General features: G+C 40.1%; 2 protein-coding genes across 3 annotated transcripts in view; one reads left to right on the top strand and one right to left on the bottom strand.

Moving 5' to 3' along the window:
• The first annotated feature begins 207 nt into the window (after positions 1–207).
• Positions 208–16641, top strand: RMC1 (regulator of MON1-CCZ1). Of its 2 annotated transcripts, XM_068395897.1 has the most exons (20): positions 209–575; positions 2855–2931; positions 4397–4481; positions 4863–4919; positions 5976–6062; positions 7269–7409; positions 9059–9162; positions 9633–9722; positions 9841–9946; positions 11348–11459; positions 12527–12571; positions 12986–13039; positions 13351–13479; positions 13829–13935; positions 14671–14790; positions 14975–15052; positions 15214–15318; positions 15404–15472; positions 15614–15839; positions 16464–16641. In XM_068395897.1, the coding sequence occupies exons 1-20, from the start codon at positions 402–404 to the stop codon at positions 16541–16543; spliced, it is 2046 nt and encodes a 681-aa protein (XP_068251998.1). In that variant the 5' UTR covers positions 209–401; the 3' UTR covers positions 16544–16641. The 2 variants fall into 2 exon arrangements, with proteins under 2 accessions (XP_068251999.1, XP_068251998.1); XM_068395898.1 differs by lacking the exon at positions 14671–14790 and having other exon boundaries at positions 208–575.
• The window catches only part of NPC1 (NPC intracellular cholesterol transporter 1), a 28948-nt gene continuing 28133 nt past the window's right edge, over positions 16433–17247 (bottom strand). The window contains exon 25 of the mRNA XM_068395896.1: positions 16433–17189. Coding sequence (XP_068251997.1) covers positions 17107–17189 — 83 coding nt within the window. The 3' untranslated portion in view covers positions 16433–17106. The remainder of the gene's footprint in view (positions 17190–17247) is intronic.

Consider the following 17247-nt stretch of genomic DNA (forward strand, 5'->3'; position numbering starts at 1 on the left):
CGGGCGGGCACGCGAAGAGCCCGACCGCGGACACCCCGCCACGCTGCCCGCTAAGGCGAACCGGGGGTCTGAAGAGCGTGATGGGGTAGGCGGGGCAGCCCGGGACCCCGCCCCGCGCCCGTGGGGGAGGTGCGCGCCCGAGGGCGGGGCGGGGCCCTCTCAGCCCCGAGCCCGCCGCGCGCTCCGCTGCCGGCCCGGCCGCGGCGGTGAGCCGTGAGCCGCGCGCTCCCCTCTCGCCGCCGGCGCGGCGCCCTGCGCCTTTAAGGCCGGCCGGTCCCGCGTCACGTGTGAGGGGAGTGTAAACAGGAAGCGCTCGGCCAGGAGGTTGGGGCGGCGAAGGTGGGGGGGGGTTCGTTGGGGACCTGTTTGGCGCCGGGTGACTTGCGCCGCGAGCCGCCGCCATGAGCCGCGAGCCGCCGCCGGGGGAGGATGAGGCGCCGGGAGGAGGAGGAGGAGGAGACGGGCGAGCGAGAGCCGGGGAGGGCGGCTGCTACCTGGCGCTGTGCGCGCGGCCCGTGCACTTCGAGAAGGCCAACCCCGTCAACTGCGTCTTCTTCGATGAGGCCAACAAGCAGGTGGGCGCGGCGGCGCGGGGGCCCTCCCCGGGGGGGCGGTGGGAGGCCGCGCTCCCCCGTTCTGACAGACGGCCGGGCGGTGTCCGTCGTCCGACGGATCTTCGCCTCAGGAGCTGGGCCCACCCCGGGCGCTGGGGCTGTGTGCGGGAGAGCCCCCAGCCTGCCGCGGTGGGCGTCTGGGGCGAGGGAGCGGCCGGCGGATGCCGGGCACCCGCTCCGTGCCTCGCAGCGCTCCGCAGGGGTCGCGGCTTGGGGCCTGTTGCCTCAGCCTCTCCGGCTGCTGCTCTGTTGCCTCTCCGAGAAGAGGGGTCTGGAGGTTCATGTCTGAGGCTGGTTTCCTCCCCTTTCCTCGGCTACTGAGCATGATGCTGGTGGTTCCCCTTCTATGGAACCGCTGCGGTGCGAGGTATTGCTGCTGGGTGGCTGGCCCAGAACCTGTCATCTTGCTAGGGACAGTAGAATTTTTTTTCTCAAATGCATCAACATAGACTTATTTGGATTTATTTTAGATTTATTTGAATCTCACCTGCGTTTATTCTCACTGCTGTAAGGTCTTTCTGGAATTCTTCAGAGTCAGCACTTTTTCTTTCTATTCGAACGTCCCAGCATTACTGACAAACTGTCACTTCATGATTAGCTTCATTTCTCTGATTTTTTTTTTTTCCCCTTTCTAATTCCTGAGCTTCAGTACGTTCATAAAAATTAATATTTGTAGCTTTACTTGTGGCTCAGACCTGAGTGGACGCTTTACTTTTCATTTATTTGCTTTAGTTCTTTCAAACGTATTTCTCCTTAATATCCCCACGGGCTTCTGATTATTCAACTCAGTATAGCTAAAAGATCCACAGTCTGTTGTGAGGCTTATATACATGTGGATACATTCCGCTGTCTAAATCCTGTAACAGTTCTGTGACCTTATTAGTCACAGAATTGAAACGTTCAAGCTTTCTTCCCCATATAAATGGCATGGTTTGCCACGTGCAGTGTGGACGTGATCAGTGGCGTATTTGGAGAGGGGGGAGTATTTCTGGGATGTGTTTCTTGACGTTGTACTCTGTTCAGAATCATTGGTGTCCTTTCTCTTTATAAACCGTAATCCTTTACTGACGTTTTGAGGGCTAGTTGAAATAAGATTACTTAAACCTGCCTGTCAGGAGACGCTATATCATAGTGTGGGTGTGATATAACTACACCACTTCAAAGAAACTTATTTTCAACTGAAATTAAGTTCTCCATATTTTCTTGCTACTCTAAAATTGTTTAGTTTCTGATGTGTCTCTAAACCATTTGTAACCAGCATTTCAATGACAGTTTCCCACGTGAACGGCCTTCTGAGAGATCTGTCCTTGCTGTCTTCTCATCTCGCAAAGATTAAGAGAGTTTTGCCTTCTATTTTCTATCTACAGCAATATTAAAAGTAGTTAAACTATGTATTTGTCATTCTCGTAAGGCTTGCTTGCATTTTATAGTCTTGACACCTGTATTCCTGCATGAGCATACTGCCCCAGTAGCATGGCTAATATTGCAAAACAATATATCTGTTATTCTGAGACCTGATCTGTGTGTCTAGTGCTTCTACACGTACAAGTACACATAAGGCATCTGCCCGACTTTCTTTTTCGAAGCCAGTTAAAGTTTGTAACAGCATGACTTTTTTTTTACTGTTACCTTATTCCAGCTCAACAAGCCGTATAGCGCTCACAGGTTTTATACATGTGTGTATATATACATATGTGCAGTTGTGCTAAAGGAATTCTTTAAGCTGTTAGTGCAAGTTGGCTGGAACTTCTTAGGTACAAGCAAAACTGCAGATTACTAATAAACTACTCCTATCTAAGAACGTGTTCTGACAAGATCAAGCTTCTGGGTCACTGAGCTGCATCTCTTCCCAATCCTCAAGCTGATTTTGTTTTAGACAATGCCCTGATGTCTTAGATACTTTTACTAGTACCTGACTTAGGAAAATATGAATATTTCAAAACAAAAAAAAAAGAGAAGCTTATACAGAATTTTACTGTTTTAACTTGCGCAGTAGTTCAGAATATACTACAAGACTGTTACAGTACCATTGTAAACCTGTCAGCTCCAAGCTCCAATTGAACTTGAAGCTCCAGGGGAGGGAATTGATTATTCGCTGAATCTCAGTATGAACTGGCAGACCTGTATAAGGACAAAAATTGTGTCTAGTCAAAAATTAAAGGCATGGCTTATAGAAAAGAAAGCATTTTAAGGTTATGATTTTGAATAAGCTACAAATATGTTCAAAACTTTTTTTATAGGTTTTTGCTGTTCGATCTGGAGGAGCTACAGGAGTTGTTGTTAAAGGTTTGGAGGATAGAAATCCCATTTCTTTCAGGTGAGGCACCTTCATCTTTGTTGTTTTGGGATAGAATTCTGCAATCTTAAAATTATGTGGTACTTAGTCTTGATCTACTGTAATTCAGGCATAAATCTTATAAGTAGTTGTCATCATCTTTTGATTTTATTCTTAGACATAATCTTGCAATTAAGATGGCATGCTTTGCCCTCATGAATTTATAGTCTTCTGGGAGAAAAAAAAAGTTACTAGGCTGTGGCTTTTTTTTTTTTAAAAAAAAGCAATGTTTTATTAAAACACTCTATGTGTGTGAGAGAGTGTGGGTATTCAAACTTGTGATTCCTGCAGCAGCAGTGACTCACCCAAGGATGCAGTTTATCAAGTTAAGCAAAATGGAGTAAATTTAAATGTGTAGAGAACCATAATTTCTGAATTTCATGCCTGTGATTCAAGCACAGTGTCTCCTACATGTAGATTTCTTGCATTCTGTTTCTTGTTTAATCTAAATTGGCTTCTTTTATGTCTTTCATTTCTGTGGAAACATCTTTTTGCGGAATCTGACAACAGTGTTATCAATGAAACTACTTTGTCTTCAGAAAACTATTTTATATATGCCTCTGTTAAGAGTGGTGGCTCTTTGAATTCTGCTGTCCCTATGTAAGGAAATATTCTTTTACTTGAAGGTTGCTTCAATCCAGATATGGATGAAGCAATTTATAGTTGAGGTGGGTTTACTGTGATCTGTCAGGTATTACATAGGGCCTGTCCTGAAAGTTGCTATTTTTATTTGACTCTTTTATTTGACTACCCTGTCACAAATCCTGAGGGAACTGAAAATACTCAGTAAACTTCAGGCGGTTCCACGATTTTCCTGCTTTACTATCTATCTCTCTCTTTGTCTGGACTTAATAGTGCATACTGAAAGTAGAACTACCTTATTCATGCCAATTGTAGTGATGCTTGTTTGGTAAGAATACATTTTTTTTTTACTTTTTTAAATGGTGTAAAAACAGCCTCGCTCTTCCTTTAACATCAGAAATTCTTCTAGAGGATGTGTCCTAATGGGGAAGTGAGTAGGCTTGTGTCAATTGGCAGTTGTTCTGGAAGTAAAGGAGCTGATTGCAGGATGTTGATGAGTATCGCACAACTCCAGACTCACTGGGACAGAACTGAGAACGCAGGTTTGAATAGTCCCACAGTCTTCCAATTCCACATCGTAGGCCAACAGAGTTGAGCATTTGTAGTAACTTCAGGTGCTAATTTGTGCGACCTTAGCCGTGTTTCTGTAATGGATGTGTTCAGGACTTCTGAAGAGTGAACTGCCATTATCTTCCAGCCTGAATTTTGAATCCCGTACTTGTCAGGCAACACTCATAAGTTGTATTCAAAAGCATCTGCATTACACTTTTTCCCTTTCTTCTTGTCTTTTTGAGGGTATGTTACAGAGTTCCATAAGAAACTATTTTAGACAGTATTTCCATAACTTCTTTTTCTTTTGGTATAGGATGGAAGACAAAGGAGAAGTGAAGTGCATCAAGTTTTCCTTGGGAAACAAGATACTGGCTGTGCAGAGAACTTTGAAGAGTGTGGTAAGAAACCTACACCTTGCAGATAGGGAATTGGAACTGGAAATCTTCTACTTACAGTACCAGAGTAGAAGCCTCTGAGGCAAATGTTGAAGAGGTCTGGTGACTAACAACATCTGTAGTGAAAATTCCTCTATCATCCTGAGAGGCTGAACAGGCAACATTGTTGTCTTGCTAGTATCATCATTTAAGAAAAAGTGTAGGGGGAGACAACTTCTATAAAGAAGTCCCTGGCAGGGGTTAAGTGGAATGTAGTAAGTCATTTTTTCTTCTATATATTTGATCCAAAATAATTTAATAAACTAATATCTATTCTTTTGTATCTATGTCTGTATCTTGTTTGAGCTTCATAATTGCTAATACACTTCATGGGCGTTTTTGCAGGATTTTTTGAATTTTATTCCAGATAGTCCTCAGCTAGAATATACACAGGAATGTAAGGTAAGTTAAGTAAATGTCCAAAGCTTATATGTTTAGGTGAAACTCTAATGTTAGTTACGCTGGTGGCCTCTACAGGAGAACTAGTTGTGATACCTTCCAAAACACTAACATGAAGTGAACGAGATACCTAGGCACTACTATCTATCTGAATTGAGGTAAATGAAAAGATATTAACGATACCATAAAAAACTTCCTGGTCCAGTCACTTTAATTCTTTCCTAGAAAGGACTGGAAAAGCTGTGGAGGCAAAAATGTCAAAGTTTGGGAAGGAAAAGAGACAAAGTGCTGATGATATAGGAACAGTGAACAGTAATTATACTAATACCAGATATGTTAATGTGGATGTTTTTTCCCTGATTTCACTGATCAGTGATAGTAAGCTATTACTAGTTTGCATACTATGTTTCATATTTTTAAACAACCCTTCTAGTTTTTTTGATGCTTATTTTACCATAAACAAGTACCATTGTCATTGTTTGGTACTTTCCAAAATTACATTTTAGGGTAATAGAATGCTAAAGTAAATTTTTAAACATCTGATTTGCACACATCCCTTTATTCCTGTAGGCTTTAATGCCGAAGTACTCTCGGCTTCATTATTTAGGATTATGTGTTTGAGTAAACCATTCTAGCAGAGCATTTATGGTAGTATTCTGAGAAGAGTCATGGCAAGTATTTCCACTTAGTTCTTCATTTCTGTCAACAGAAGGAACCCGCTTTTCATGTTAGGAATTGGTTGAATTGGCAGTATGGTTTGAACCAGAAGAACTTGGTTGTATTTAGGGTGAAAAGAAAATTTGACTGTGTAACAAACTTGTAAATCTTACGTGCTGCCAAAAATTCAGGTCATACAGTAGTTGTGTTCACACATAGTTTTGGAAATCTTTATGAAAGTAGCTGATGCATGCTGGGTGTCTAGTTGGCTAAAAGTGTTAACTCCAGTGGTCGGATAACTAAATTGCCTTTGGTCTCGCATTCTTCAGTTAGTAATATTAGCTTTTGTGAATAGTTAATTTTTCCAAGTAAGAGTGCTCTTGTTTGCTTGTTTGTTAAAAGACAAAGAATGCCAATATTCTAGGATTCTGCTGGACAAGTTCTACAGAAATCGTCTTCATCGCAGATCAAGGAATTGAATTCTATCAGGTAATACAAATAACTCCCATAGGACATATTTAGAGATCTGAAAATGTAAATTTGTGTTGGTATCTTTGAATTCCTTTCTTCTAGCTCTGATTGAGAAAGCACTACTAAAAAAAGAAATTCTGTTCTTTTGTTTGCAGACTACAATTATTTTTCTTTGAGAGGAATACTTTTTGGAATGGGGGGAACTTAGCACTAACAGGTTATTTAGCACAGCTAACAAAGACCCTGTATAAAGGAGTACTGAATTAAGCCTTGAGAACTCTAGATTAATAGATGCTCTTGGCTTGTATGGAAATGAATATGTAAATCTAATGGGAAATATTGCTTCATGCAAAACAAATCAGCATTGAGGAGGATGTGTGCACGCTTAAAATGCAGCAAAGAACAAATAATTGACTAAGACAGTGATACCCTTCTGCAAATTGGCAGCTTCCTCCTATGTTGATCTCATTGTCCGAGTTCCTCTGTGTTATGTGTAATTACCTTTGCATATGTTTTTGGAGAAATCTAATGAATAAATAGCCCTTTCTGACATTCACGATGAGGGATATTTTAAACTTCCTCCAAAGTTGTGCACTTGCCAGTAGTTCCAGTCCTGAAGCTAAGACATGGTGTTTCACATAATTAACTGTTACTAATAGCTAGTACTAAAGAAAGTACCTGAAAAAGCAGCATTATTTCCTGCTGATTGAGGGAGAAAAATGTATTTGGCACCTAAAAGGACTATGAACGTCAGCCCTACAGGTAGAAGGACCAAATCAAGTAAGTGTGTTTTTGAAGAGAAGTTATTTAAGCCCTTAAAATGAAGAGAATCAATTTATATACTGTCTTAGTTCTTAAAAGACTAAGGAAGCTGGGGAGTAAAGGCAGCAAAGATAGTGTAATAACTTTTTAATAAAACTTCACTAGTTGTGACAAGCTGGGTGTTTTCTCCATTATGGACAGAACTTACACCCAGACCTGGATGAGGGGGAAGAGTCAGCACCTTTCAGCTCATCAGAATTTGAGGAGGATTGGATGTGCATTTCTTTAGCTACAGTGAATTGGGGCCTAAGCTGTAATTGTCAGGTTTCTGATTTTTAATTCTGGCAGTGTGAATGCCCTTACACTTAGCTGCTTCTCACTTAACATTCCTAGCTACTGTGTAGTACCATTTGTGCTGTTGGAATCCTGATGGTAGTATAATGCTATATCCTGTGTCTCCAGGTATTACCAGAAAAACGCAGTTTAAAACTTCTGAAGAATCAGAGTATTAATGTCAACTGGTACATGTATTGTCCAGAGAGCTCTGTTATTCTTCTGTCGACCACTGTCCTTGGCAATGTCCTGCAGCCATTCTATTTCAAGGTAAAGGGATGTGTTCCAAACTTTTCATTTTGTGTGCTTCCGTTTTTTTAGGCTGCTTCTTCACTCAGATATTCTGTTGCTTTTCCTGTATTTCTTCCAAGAGGTGCATGTGTTCACATCCTTATATGACAGTAAGCAAAGGACAAAGCAAAAATCTGTAAGGTAGTTCCTAGGTAATGGCTTAAAATTAAGTCATTTGCTCTTTCTTACATCCTCTTTGGAAAGAGGTGTGTCCAGCTTATGTTGGACAGTTGACCTTGAGAAAGGAAAAACAAAATAGTGACTCAATATTTGACAACTTTAATGTCTTTCAAGAGATCTTTTTTTCACTTAAATAAGTATATATTATTTACTTTTACTATGGGTGTTTGCACTCTGTAGTGTGGTAATAAAGAAAAATTAAGAGCCTTTCACTTGTGAAACTACAACCTTCCAAATGTGAGTGGATGTATTTGAAAAAGAAAGAAAATAGGTAGCGCTTAAGAAACAGCTATTGTCCCAAGCATGAGAGGACTTTGTTTACAGTATTTATTTCTCTTAGTGTTCTTCCCTGTGGACAACATGTAAGGTTACTGGGAAAAGAGTTTCCTTTTTGGCTTGGTAAAAACTAGAATCTGTTTCAAGTTAATCATGCAGTAAGATGATCTTAAAAATGAGGAAAAGAACTACAGACTTCATCTTGCTTCTCTCAAAGGATTAGGAAGATTTCTCTGGTAGTCTAAGGGAAGAGATTAAAAAGAAGCTTATTAAAATGGATTTCCTGGGTTCATCTTGTGTAGGGTCTGTACTGGATCCTGAAATGACATTCTTCTACGTGGCTAGGGGGAGCTTACTAGCCTCTCACAGCTTTCTTTTTAAGGACTTAGGTCATGCCTCCCCTTCCTTAACATTTTGTGTCAAGTTGTAGCTTGAAGCTAAATAATTTTTATTGTGCATTCAGAAGGTAATCTTTAAAGATTTCCTGAGAAAGGTGTTGTACTAAAATAATCTTTGAAAACAGAGCTCTAGCAAAGGATGTTTTTTTGTAGTGTTCACACTTCACACTCAGGAATGAGTTCATGAGAATGGGAAGTGAATTTCAGTAGAAGCTTTGGAAACTCTGAAAACTTGCTTAAATATAAATTCTGTGGGAAAAGAGGAAGAGGGGAGAGGAAGCCTCACCAGGAGCAGGAATATGCTATGAGTATAGGGCAGATTCTGGAGTTAGCAGGGAAAAAAGGAGACTGTAACTGGTAGGAGGTACAGATATTTTCCCCTGACTGGTAAGCGATAACTTAAGAGTTGGAGAACATGTTTTGCTGGAAGAGAGAAAGGAAGTTAAAATAACTGCTGTTTGAGATTTCCAGGCCAATTGTAAGTGGGATTTGCGTACAAATTTGTCTTGACTTAATTAAAATGGAAATATTTTGCTAGCTGAAGCTGATGTTATAAAATCAAGATGATAGAGCTGTTAAAATTAAAATACCAGAAGTATGTGTTTAGGATCACAGTAGGAAAAAAAAGTGTCAAACCCTTTTTTTCTTTTCGGCTATCACCGTTCTTCACCTCATGGGGGTGCTATTGATATACCGTTTGATTAAAGGTTACTTGCGACCTTTCTGTTTCAAGGCTTAACCATGGATTTCTTTGGGGTTTTTGCTGTTTAACAGAGTGGAACAATGTCAAAACTATCAAAATTTGAAATCGAATTACCTGCAGCACCCAAGTCCTCCAAGCTCAGCCTTTCTGAAAGAGATATTGCTATGGCTACAATGTATGTATCCAACTAATCAAGCCTCTCGGAAAAGTATGACAGTTTGGGGATGCTGAGAAAAGACAAGAACATTATACATGGTTGCACTTGTTTCTTGTTGTAGCAGTACTACTGCTTTAAAGTGCTTCAGTTAGGACCTTGAACAAAGCTTCCGAACAACTCTCTTGGGGCAAGGTGGGGAGGGGAAGCTAATTGAGAAGTCTTACATGAAATTGTTCTTGAGTAGTACAGAAGTTTTGAAAATGCTTCATTTTTGAACTGACGTGTTGGTAGAGTTGTTCTTAGATGCCTAACTTGCATGAGTGTGGACTGTGCATTGTGATTTATGGAGTCCTTTCACTTTTAATTAATTGATCACTTGACTTACTTAGGTAATCTCACATCTGTTCTTTTAGGATAAAATGCATGGTTCTAACAGACTGGTAGAGCTTTTATTTGAAAATAATGCCTTAATCCTGTTGTCTCGTTAGATATGGGCAGCTTTATGTTCTCTATTTGAGGCATCACTCAAGGACTTCCAACAGTACAGGAGCAGAAGTAGTCCTGTATCACTTACCAAGGTAAGAGCAGAATGAAGAACATCATCAGTGGCAATTCACATATGTGTAAGACAGAGACATCGGCTTTTCTAGTGTAAACAGGCTTACTGACCAGTTCTTCTCATCTCTGTTTCCTTAGAGAGGGCTCCTGTAAGAAGACACATATTTTAAAGCTGAACAGAACTGGCAAGTTTGCACTGAATGTTGTGGATAACTTGGTGGTAGTACATCATCAGGATACTGAGGTGTGATTTATTTATGTTATGTTGTACATTAACTTTTAGAGGTTATGGGCAGATTTTAATGATGATGCCTGTTAGCCCTAGAAAATAGTTTTGCACGTGCTTAGCTTTGCCAAAAGCCAGAGTATTTGCAGGAACAAAACCATAAGAGTATAAGAGATTCAAAGTTATCCTTTTACCTTGTTGAGCTAACATTTAATCAGGGCTGTTGCTAATGCCTGTTTTTTCATACACTTTCTTTTTTTTTTTCTTATTATTAGTTTCCTATGATATTCTGCTACTGCATTGTGTGGGCATTTAAGGCATTATACAAAGAGGTAGAGTTAAATTGGATACTAAATTATTAATCCTGGGAACTTCTCATATTGCAAACATTTGAATGATACATTTCTATGACACAAACTTATGCTCCTTTAGTTTGAAGGCCCGGATCTGCAAAAACTTTTATGAACACAAATGATCTTATGCATGTGGTAGCACAGGTAAAACTCGCTTGTCTGTAGTCTCTGTAACAAGGCTTGATCAGTGGTAAAGCTAAAGTGGTACTTTGCTCTTAACTTGTGGAATTGCTTTGGCTTCTTGTGTTATCTTCTCTTGGGCAGCTTCAAAAACTGGGGCACGTTATCTCATTAGGATGATTAGTTGATTTGAATGATATTGAATGATTAGTTGATATGAATTATAATTCATGTTAATTCTACACATTAGCATTCAACCTAGAGCATTTATTCTCCAGCATTTTGGTCAATGGCTATATAAACACAGAAAACAAAATCAGACTGAATAGGGGAGATACCAGTCATTCACTGAAGTCATGTTTCATTAGCACTGAAAGTGAAACTGATTTTCACTGTGCAAGGCTAAGAATGTGGTCTGTACCAGGTAGAAGCGTTAGTGATCCAAGTTGAACAAGACTGAATGGTAGAAGTATGAGGGTATCACAGGAAGATGCAGAATTTTCCTCACAGTTTATAGCGTCCATAACTAAGCAGTGAATTTGACATGAATCTCTTATAAGGGGGTGTATAAGACAGACTGAGAGAGGCTTTGTACCAGGGCCTGTAGTGACACTTCAAGGAGCAATGGTTTTAAGCTGAAGGAGGGTAGATTTAGATTGGATATAAGATAGAAATTTTTTGCAGTGAGGGTGGTGAGACCCTGGAACAGGTTGCCCAGGGAAGCTGCGGATTGCCCCATCACTGGAAGCGTTCAAGATCAAGTTGGACAGGGCTTTGAGTAGCCTCATCTAGTGAAAGCTGTCCCTGCCCACAGCACATCCCTTCCAACTGAAACCGTTCTGATTCTAATGGAGAACACAAGATGGAATGTGAAAAGCAGCCTGAATACATGTAACTGGGGGGTAATTCACATTTGTGAATATTAATTTCCTCTTCTCAATTGCAGACTTCAGTTATATTTGACATCAAGCTAAAAGGAGAATTTGACGGGTCTGCTACCATCCATCAGTTTGTACTTCCACCTCGATCAATACAACCCTATCAAATACCTGTAGCAGGTAGAACTACTATATAATAAATAACCTAACAAACACTATTATCAATCAAGATTACCTAAATGTAACAGCTGGCATACAACAGTGCTTCAGTTTTTAGAATGCTGGTTACTAACATTTCAATTATACGTATTTAGGAGAGGGTGAGGGAGGTGAGAAAGAATTGAGCATAAATGTGTGTTCCAAACTTGTGCCTACTACAGAAAAGTAAGAGTTGCTCTTTAAGGTGCATACTTCCCATAGTGCTTTGCTTTTACACTTCAAAACTGTTTGTTTGGGGTGGTGTGGTTTTTTTGGCCACAGCTATAGAAGCTTGTGTGTGTACTCAAAAGCACTTCATGATTTTCTGGCTTAAGTCATGACTATTTAACTTCCCTAAGTCACATAAAGAGGCTGAAAGACAATCCAAGCTTAGAATCAAGTTTAGGACCAGTTTAGAAGCACTGCTAAGATTAGATTCTTCTTCTTGGATTATCTTTCTGTTCTCCTGTCCTAGAAGTGTAGCAGATAATTACTCGCAAGCTGGAAGTAGCTAGAAATAGTCTGAGCCTAGTTCCAGTAGCATATGGCAAAGCAGTGTGGTTCTCTTTATAGAAAAGAAAGATGCTTCTATAGGAATGATTGTACCTTAAAAGCTCTTTAACAGCTGAATGTTAAAATCACTAATAGCACACATGGTTTGTATTAAACAAAGATTAGGATCAGACAGTACAAACCAGTCTTGCTTTTTTAAGAAACTAAAGTGATTACATATAAATACAGCAGGTGGAGTCTATGTATTTGGAATTATAGTACTAGAGAAGGAGTACTTCTGCATGTATGATTTCACTTGGCTGAAAAACAAAACAATCATGTTTTGAAGAATTTGTTTGCCTTCTCACAGTGTCAGATTTTATCTGGAGACGATGTGGCTGCACAAAGGGGTATATCATTTTGCCTGCGTGCTGTAGGACTGCTAGACATGTTACAATCCATACTTGACGTTTCAGTGTACGATTGTAGTTTGTATTTTAGCATAGGAGAGCTGCCAGACTACTATTGTTCTTCACCTGATATTAATTTTTCTGCAGGTCCAGCCTCTGTGACAAGTCAGTCTCCTGTTCCATGCAAACTTTGTATCCTTTAAATACTCTAAAAGCGCAAGAGTCTTACTGAAGCCTCATTCTGTGTACCAAGCATGGAAGAAGCTAGCATTTTTTACCTTGACCCATTAAGTCCAGCTTTAGCTGACTATACATATTTAGTATGGTTCATAAGAGACTGTAATGCTTTCATAGCATTGTAAATATGGAAATCTACTATAATACAATACCACATTTCTTGGTCATTTGAGATACATGTATGAAATTACTGAATAAGTACACCAGGAAATTGAAGATACAATTCCAAGAATATGGTTCAAGACCTTAGAAGAAAAGGTGACAGTAAATTAAAGTATGTTAATGGGATCTGCTTCAGTACAGTATGTGAATTTAGTAGGAACAGTTTAGAATCAATGTTAATATGGATGTTAGAACTTTAACATTTAGATTCTTCTTCTTGGATTGTCTTTCAACCTGATATTATCATCAGTGCAAGTGAAGGTAAGTGGTGAGCTGTTTGACTTTACTACACTCGGTGTCAAAGGGTGGCTAGTTTATACTTTCAGTGCACAAAGTAGCTTTAAACAAAGTGATGAAGCAGATGTACCTAGTGAGATGACAGCTCTTAGTAATAACTGAGGATGACTATATCTTTACTACAACTTTCCAGGGGTAATGCTGCTCTGAAACATAGACTTAGGAAGGCAAATAAATCATAATCTAGATGTGTTCTCATTTAGAAGTGGGAAGGTGGATGTCTAGGCTATACTATATAAGGCAATTTTCTTTTTGTTTTACTCCTTCAAATCAAGGTTACCTCTGGAGTCTTCAAGTGAAACTTGAACCTGTAGTTAACCTCTTGCTAGATAAAGGAAAACTAATGGATTTCCTTCTCCAAAGGAAGGAATGCAAAATGGTTATCCTATCTGTATGCTCTCAAAGTAAGTTCACGTGCTTTGTCTGTCTCTTCAAAGTATAATACTCCTTATTCATAAATACACAGGTTAGCTGGGCTGTTCTTAGATTTGAGATCACCTCTGAAGCTAGCTTGGTCCCATAAGATGTCATTTGCCTAGACTACCCTCAGTCACCATTCTAAAGGAAGTATTTAGCAGCATGAAAGAATTCAACTCCCCCCTACCATTTAGTTAAAAATACATCTGACATGACTGAAAGTATTTCTTTAAAGTTTAGAATCAGGTTTAGAGTAGAGATCACCTTTTGAAAAGGCAACATTAAAGCCCCTGGTTATTTCTCCTCATAGTTCTTTTTTTCTTTTTATCTTTCCAGTGCTCAGTGAGCCAGAAAGGGGATCACTGTCTGTGATTGCAACTGTTTTTGACAAACTGAATCATGAATATAAGAAGTACTTGGAAGCTGAGCAAAGCTATACTCTGGTAAACCATGATTAGCTACAGCAGCTTACAAAGACAGGATAATGCTGTTTGCAGTTCAGGTTGCATCATGGTGAAGGCAGAACACCTGCTCTTTTCTGCTTAGGAAACTCAGGCCTACTCCAAGGTCCCGGCTGCCTCAGGCTCACAGTAGAAGGCCTACTGTGCAAGGTGCACTGAGACCCCCACTTAGCACTCTGTTGTGGCAGATGCTGCATAGCTCATGTCCAGCATGACAAGTAACATATCCCAGTGCTTGAAAGCAGAGAGAGGGTAGAAGCTTAAAAAGCAACTTCAAATCCGTAACTATCAAAGTAGTTTCCAAACTACTGAGTTCGTGACACTATACCACTGCACAACATATGCAACATGCTGCATCTCAGAACTACTTCTGTTAAACTAGCAAGTTCAAGCACTAACTCAGAGTACAGCCCCATAATAAGTATCCTTCTAAAGCTGAGGGACTGTGTCAACATAGTAAGTTTGATTCATCTCCTGGTTTTGAGGCACATAATAGCTACATTTATATAACTTTTAAAAGCAGTTTTAGATTCAATATGAGAGCCCACACTGAAGAGAATGCATCCAGTATAACATGACCACAGATGTGAATTTGCTTAGTAGCAAAACATGTTTATAATTATGTTTCCAGTGGAAAACAGTCTGTGTACAGATGAGACTGACTAAAACTGTACTACAACACTACAGTTTTCTTTTAAAAAGGCTTTCTTCTTGTAGGTGGTAGAAGCAGGCCTGAGTAGAAGTAATCCACTCCTGAAACGTCCAGTCCGCACTCAAGCAGTTATTGACCAGTCTGACATGTACACACATGTTTTATCTGTATTTACAGAGAAGAAGGTAAGCTAATTCTAAGTGCTAGTTTGGCAGCAGTCTCAGAGCAGCACACTTAAGTTGACCCCTTGAAATAGCCTGCAGAAGGCTCTATTGTCAGGACCAAGGTATTTTGATGCCCATTCTTTACATGGTTGTCATTAACAGGGGAAGCTATGCAAGTTCCACCTAACACTTCTTTCTTGTCCAGGAAGCACCTCATAAGTTCACTATAGCAGTCTTGATGGAATACATTCGCTCTCTTAACCAGTTCCAGATTGCAGTTCAGGTAAAGTACTTACGTGCCAAGATCTCGCCTCACTCCATGAAATTACATGGGGTTTCAGACCAGTCTTGGTCAGCTGTTTAAGTCCTATACAATCCTACCTTCTAGATTGTGAAAACTGGTATTGAGGCATACCTTTGATGGTCTTCTTCCTGCATTCACAGCACTACTTGTACGAGCTGGTCATCAAAACCCTTGTTCAACACAACTTGTTCTACATGCTCCATCAGTTTCTGCAGTACCATGTGCTCAGTGACTCAAAGCCTTTGGTATGTAAGACAAGTTGCTTGAATAAGCTAGTGATGGAGGTGGGAAATCTTCAGAATTCTAAGGTTATTTCTACTTTTGCCCTAGGCTTGTCTGTTACTGTCCCTGGAAAGCATTTACCCTCCCGCACATCAGCTCTCTCTGGACATGTTAAAAGTAAGCATTTCAGACTATAGTTACTCCATGTCACATGTGGATTAGACTTAACAGCTTACCTGACCAAGCTTGAAGTGACTAGCTAGCATCTCAGTCCTTTGTCAGAAGCATAGTCTTACAGCTGTGATTGACTGTTCACAGAGACTTTCCACAGCAAATGATGAAATAGTGGAAGTTCTGTTGTCCAAACACCAAGTTTTGGCTGCCTTGAGATTCATCAGGGGTATTGGAGGACACGACAGCATTTCAGCCCGCAAATTCCTTGACGCAGCAAAACAAGCAGACGATGACATGCTTTTCTATACTATATTCAGATTCTTTGAACAAAGAAATCAGCGGTTGCGGGGAAACCCTAGTTTCACACCAGGTAAGCAATAAGCAGTTAGACCAAGATACTCAGTTGCACCAACAGAACCAAGACTTGTTTCACTTCCCCTCCAGCTTCCCCACAGGAAGCTGCTGATTAATCTAACCTGTTTGGCTTGCAGTTGCTTGCACTGCTTAGTTTAGCAAAGCCATTAATCTCCCATTAGTGCTTTCTCCTGAACCCAGGAACTGGGTCAAGAAACCTTGGAGTTCAGTTGGCCATTTCCACAGGTTACAAAAATTCAAGGCCTGTTTTATACTACAGTTCCTCTCACTTTAACAACCAAGCTAAACTGCTTGCACCAGCAACATGTTCTTAATCACCCTATAGTCTATACGCACAGAATCCCACTCCAAGATCTTATATCTTGACAGTAATGAACTCTCGTGCATATGAATCTGCTCGTTAGATACAGGAACTAGAGCAGACATCTGCTACACCACAAGAATACTTGTCACAGGACTGGAGATACCTCAGTATTCCACTGCTTTAAAACTGTTAAACTCCTTTACTCAAAGGCATTAAAGAATTAGTACTTATAAATTGAGATAAGCGAAACTACACAATCTTGCTTCTCTGTTTCTGAGTTTTAAAGTTAACTTTTATTTTGGCCCCCCACCTCAGGTGAGCACTGTGAAGAACACGTCACCTTCTTCAAACAAGTTTTTGGAGAACAAGCTCTCATGAAGCCCACAACGTTCTGAAAGACTCTTCCACCGAAATGTATAAACTTAATTTATTGCATTTAAGTAGATTTTTGAACTACAAAATTGCTATTTTATAATAAAGTATATACAAGACATTTTGGCAAATAGTACTAAAAATATTACAACTTGTGATGGCTTCCCCCTAAAAATAGAGACAAAAAATTGCATTGACCTGCATTTAAAATTAGTGTCAGTGGTTTAGCAGTCCATTCTCGTACACATCACCTCAGTTTCATTGACAAAAAAAAGCTATTCAACTTGCAATACAGCTGGTTTAGGTTTCTAGAAGAAAAAGATGCAACCTCTTCAAAACAGAAGTGTTTTAGTAATCTTGTTAACACATCTAGTTCTAGTAATACTGTTACATGAGCCACACGTAGCATTTCCTGAGTTTAAAGCTATGTCCAAAGCTGCAGCTGATATCTTCTAGTTGAATCTGTGCAGGAGTCAAGTCAGTGGTGGTTACAGTGTGATAGTCATAGAACATTGCTGCGCTTCAGTTCTGAAGAAGAGCTGGGCCTAAGCCACAGTTCATGGAGTCCACTGAACACTGTTAAAAACTAGAAGTAGAGGAGTCTCTCCCGTTCTGTACCTCTGGTCCTGTCTTGTGCAGCACGAGTTTTAGCTTTATTTGCTGATGGGCCTGAGTGAGAGAAAACAGAGTTATTCCAAAGTCTCAACATTACAGCAGATCAGTCAGT

This window comes from Nyctibius grandis, chromosome 3, assembly GCF_013368605.1.
Source record: "Nyctibius grandis isolate bNycGra1 chromosome 3, bNycGra1.pri, whole genome shotgun sequence".
NCBI classification, from domain to species: Eukaryota; Metazoa; Chordata; class Aves; order Nyctibiiformes; family Nyctibiidae; genus Nyctibius; species Nyctibius grandis.

Coding starts and splice junctions, on each gene's coding strand:
- RMC1 (XM_068395897.1), top strand. CDS start 402: ATGAGCCGCGAGCCGCCGCCGGGGGAGGATGAGGCGCCGGGAGGAGGA. Junction 2,932..4,396: donor AGAAATCCCATTTCTTTCAG/GTGAGGCACCTT, acceptor CTTTTGGTATAG/GATGGAAGACAAAGGAGAAG. Junction 15,053..15,213: donor AGTTCCAGATTGCAGTTCAG/GTAAAGTACTTA, acceptor CTGCATTCACAG/CACTACTTGTACGAGCTGGT.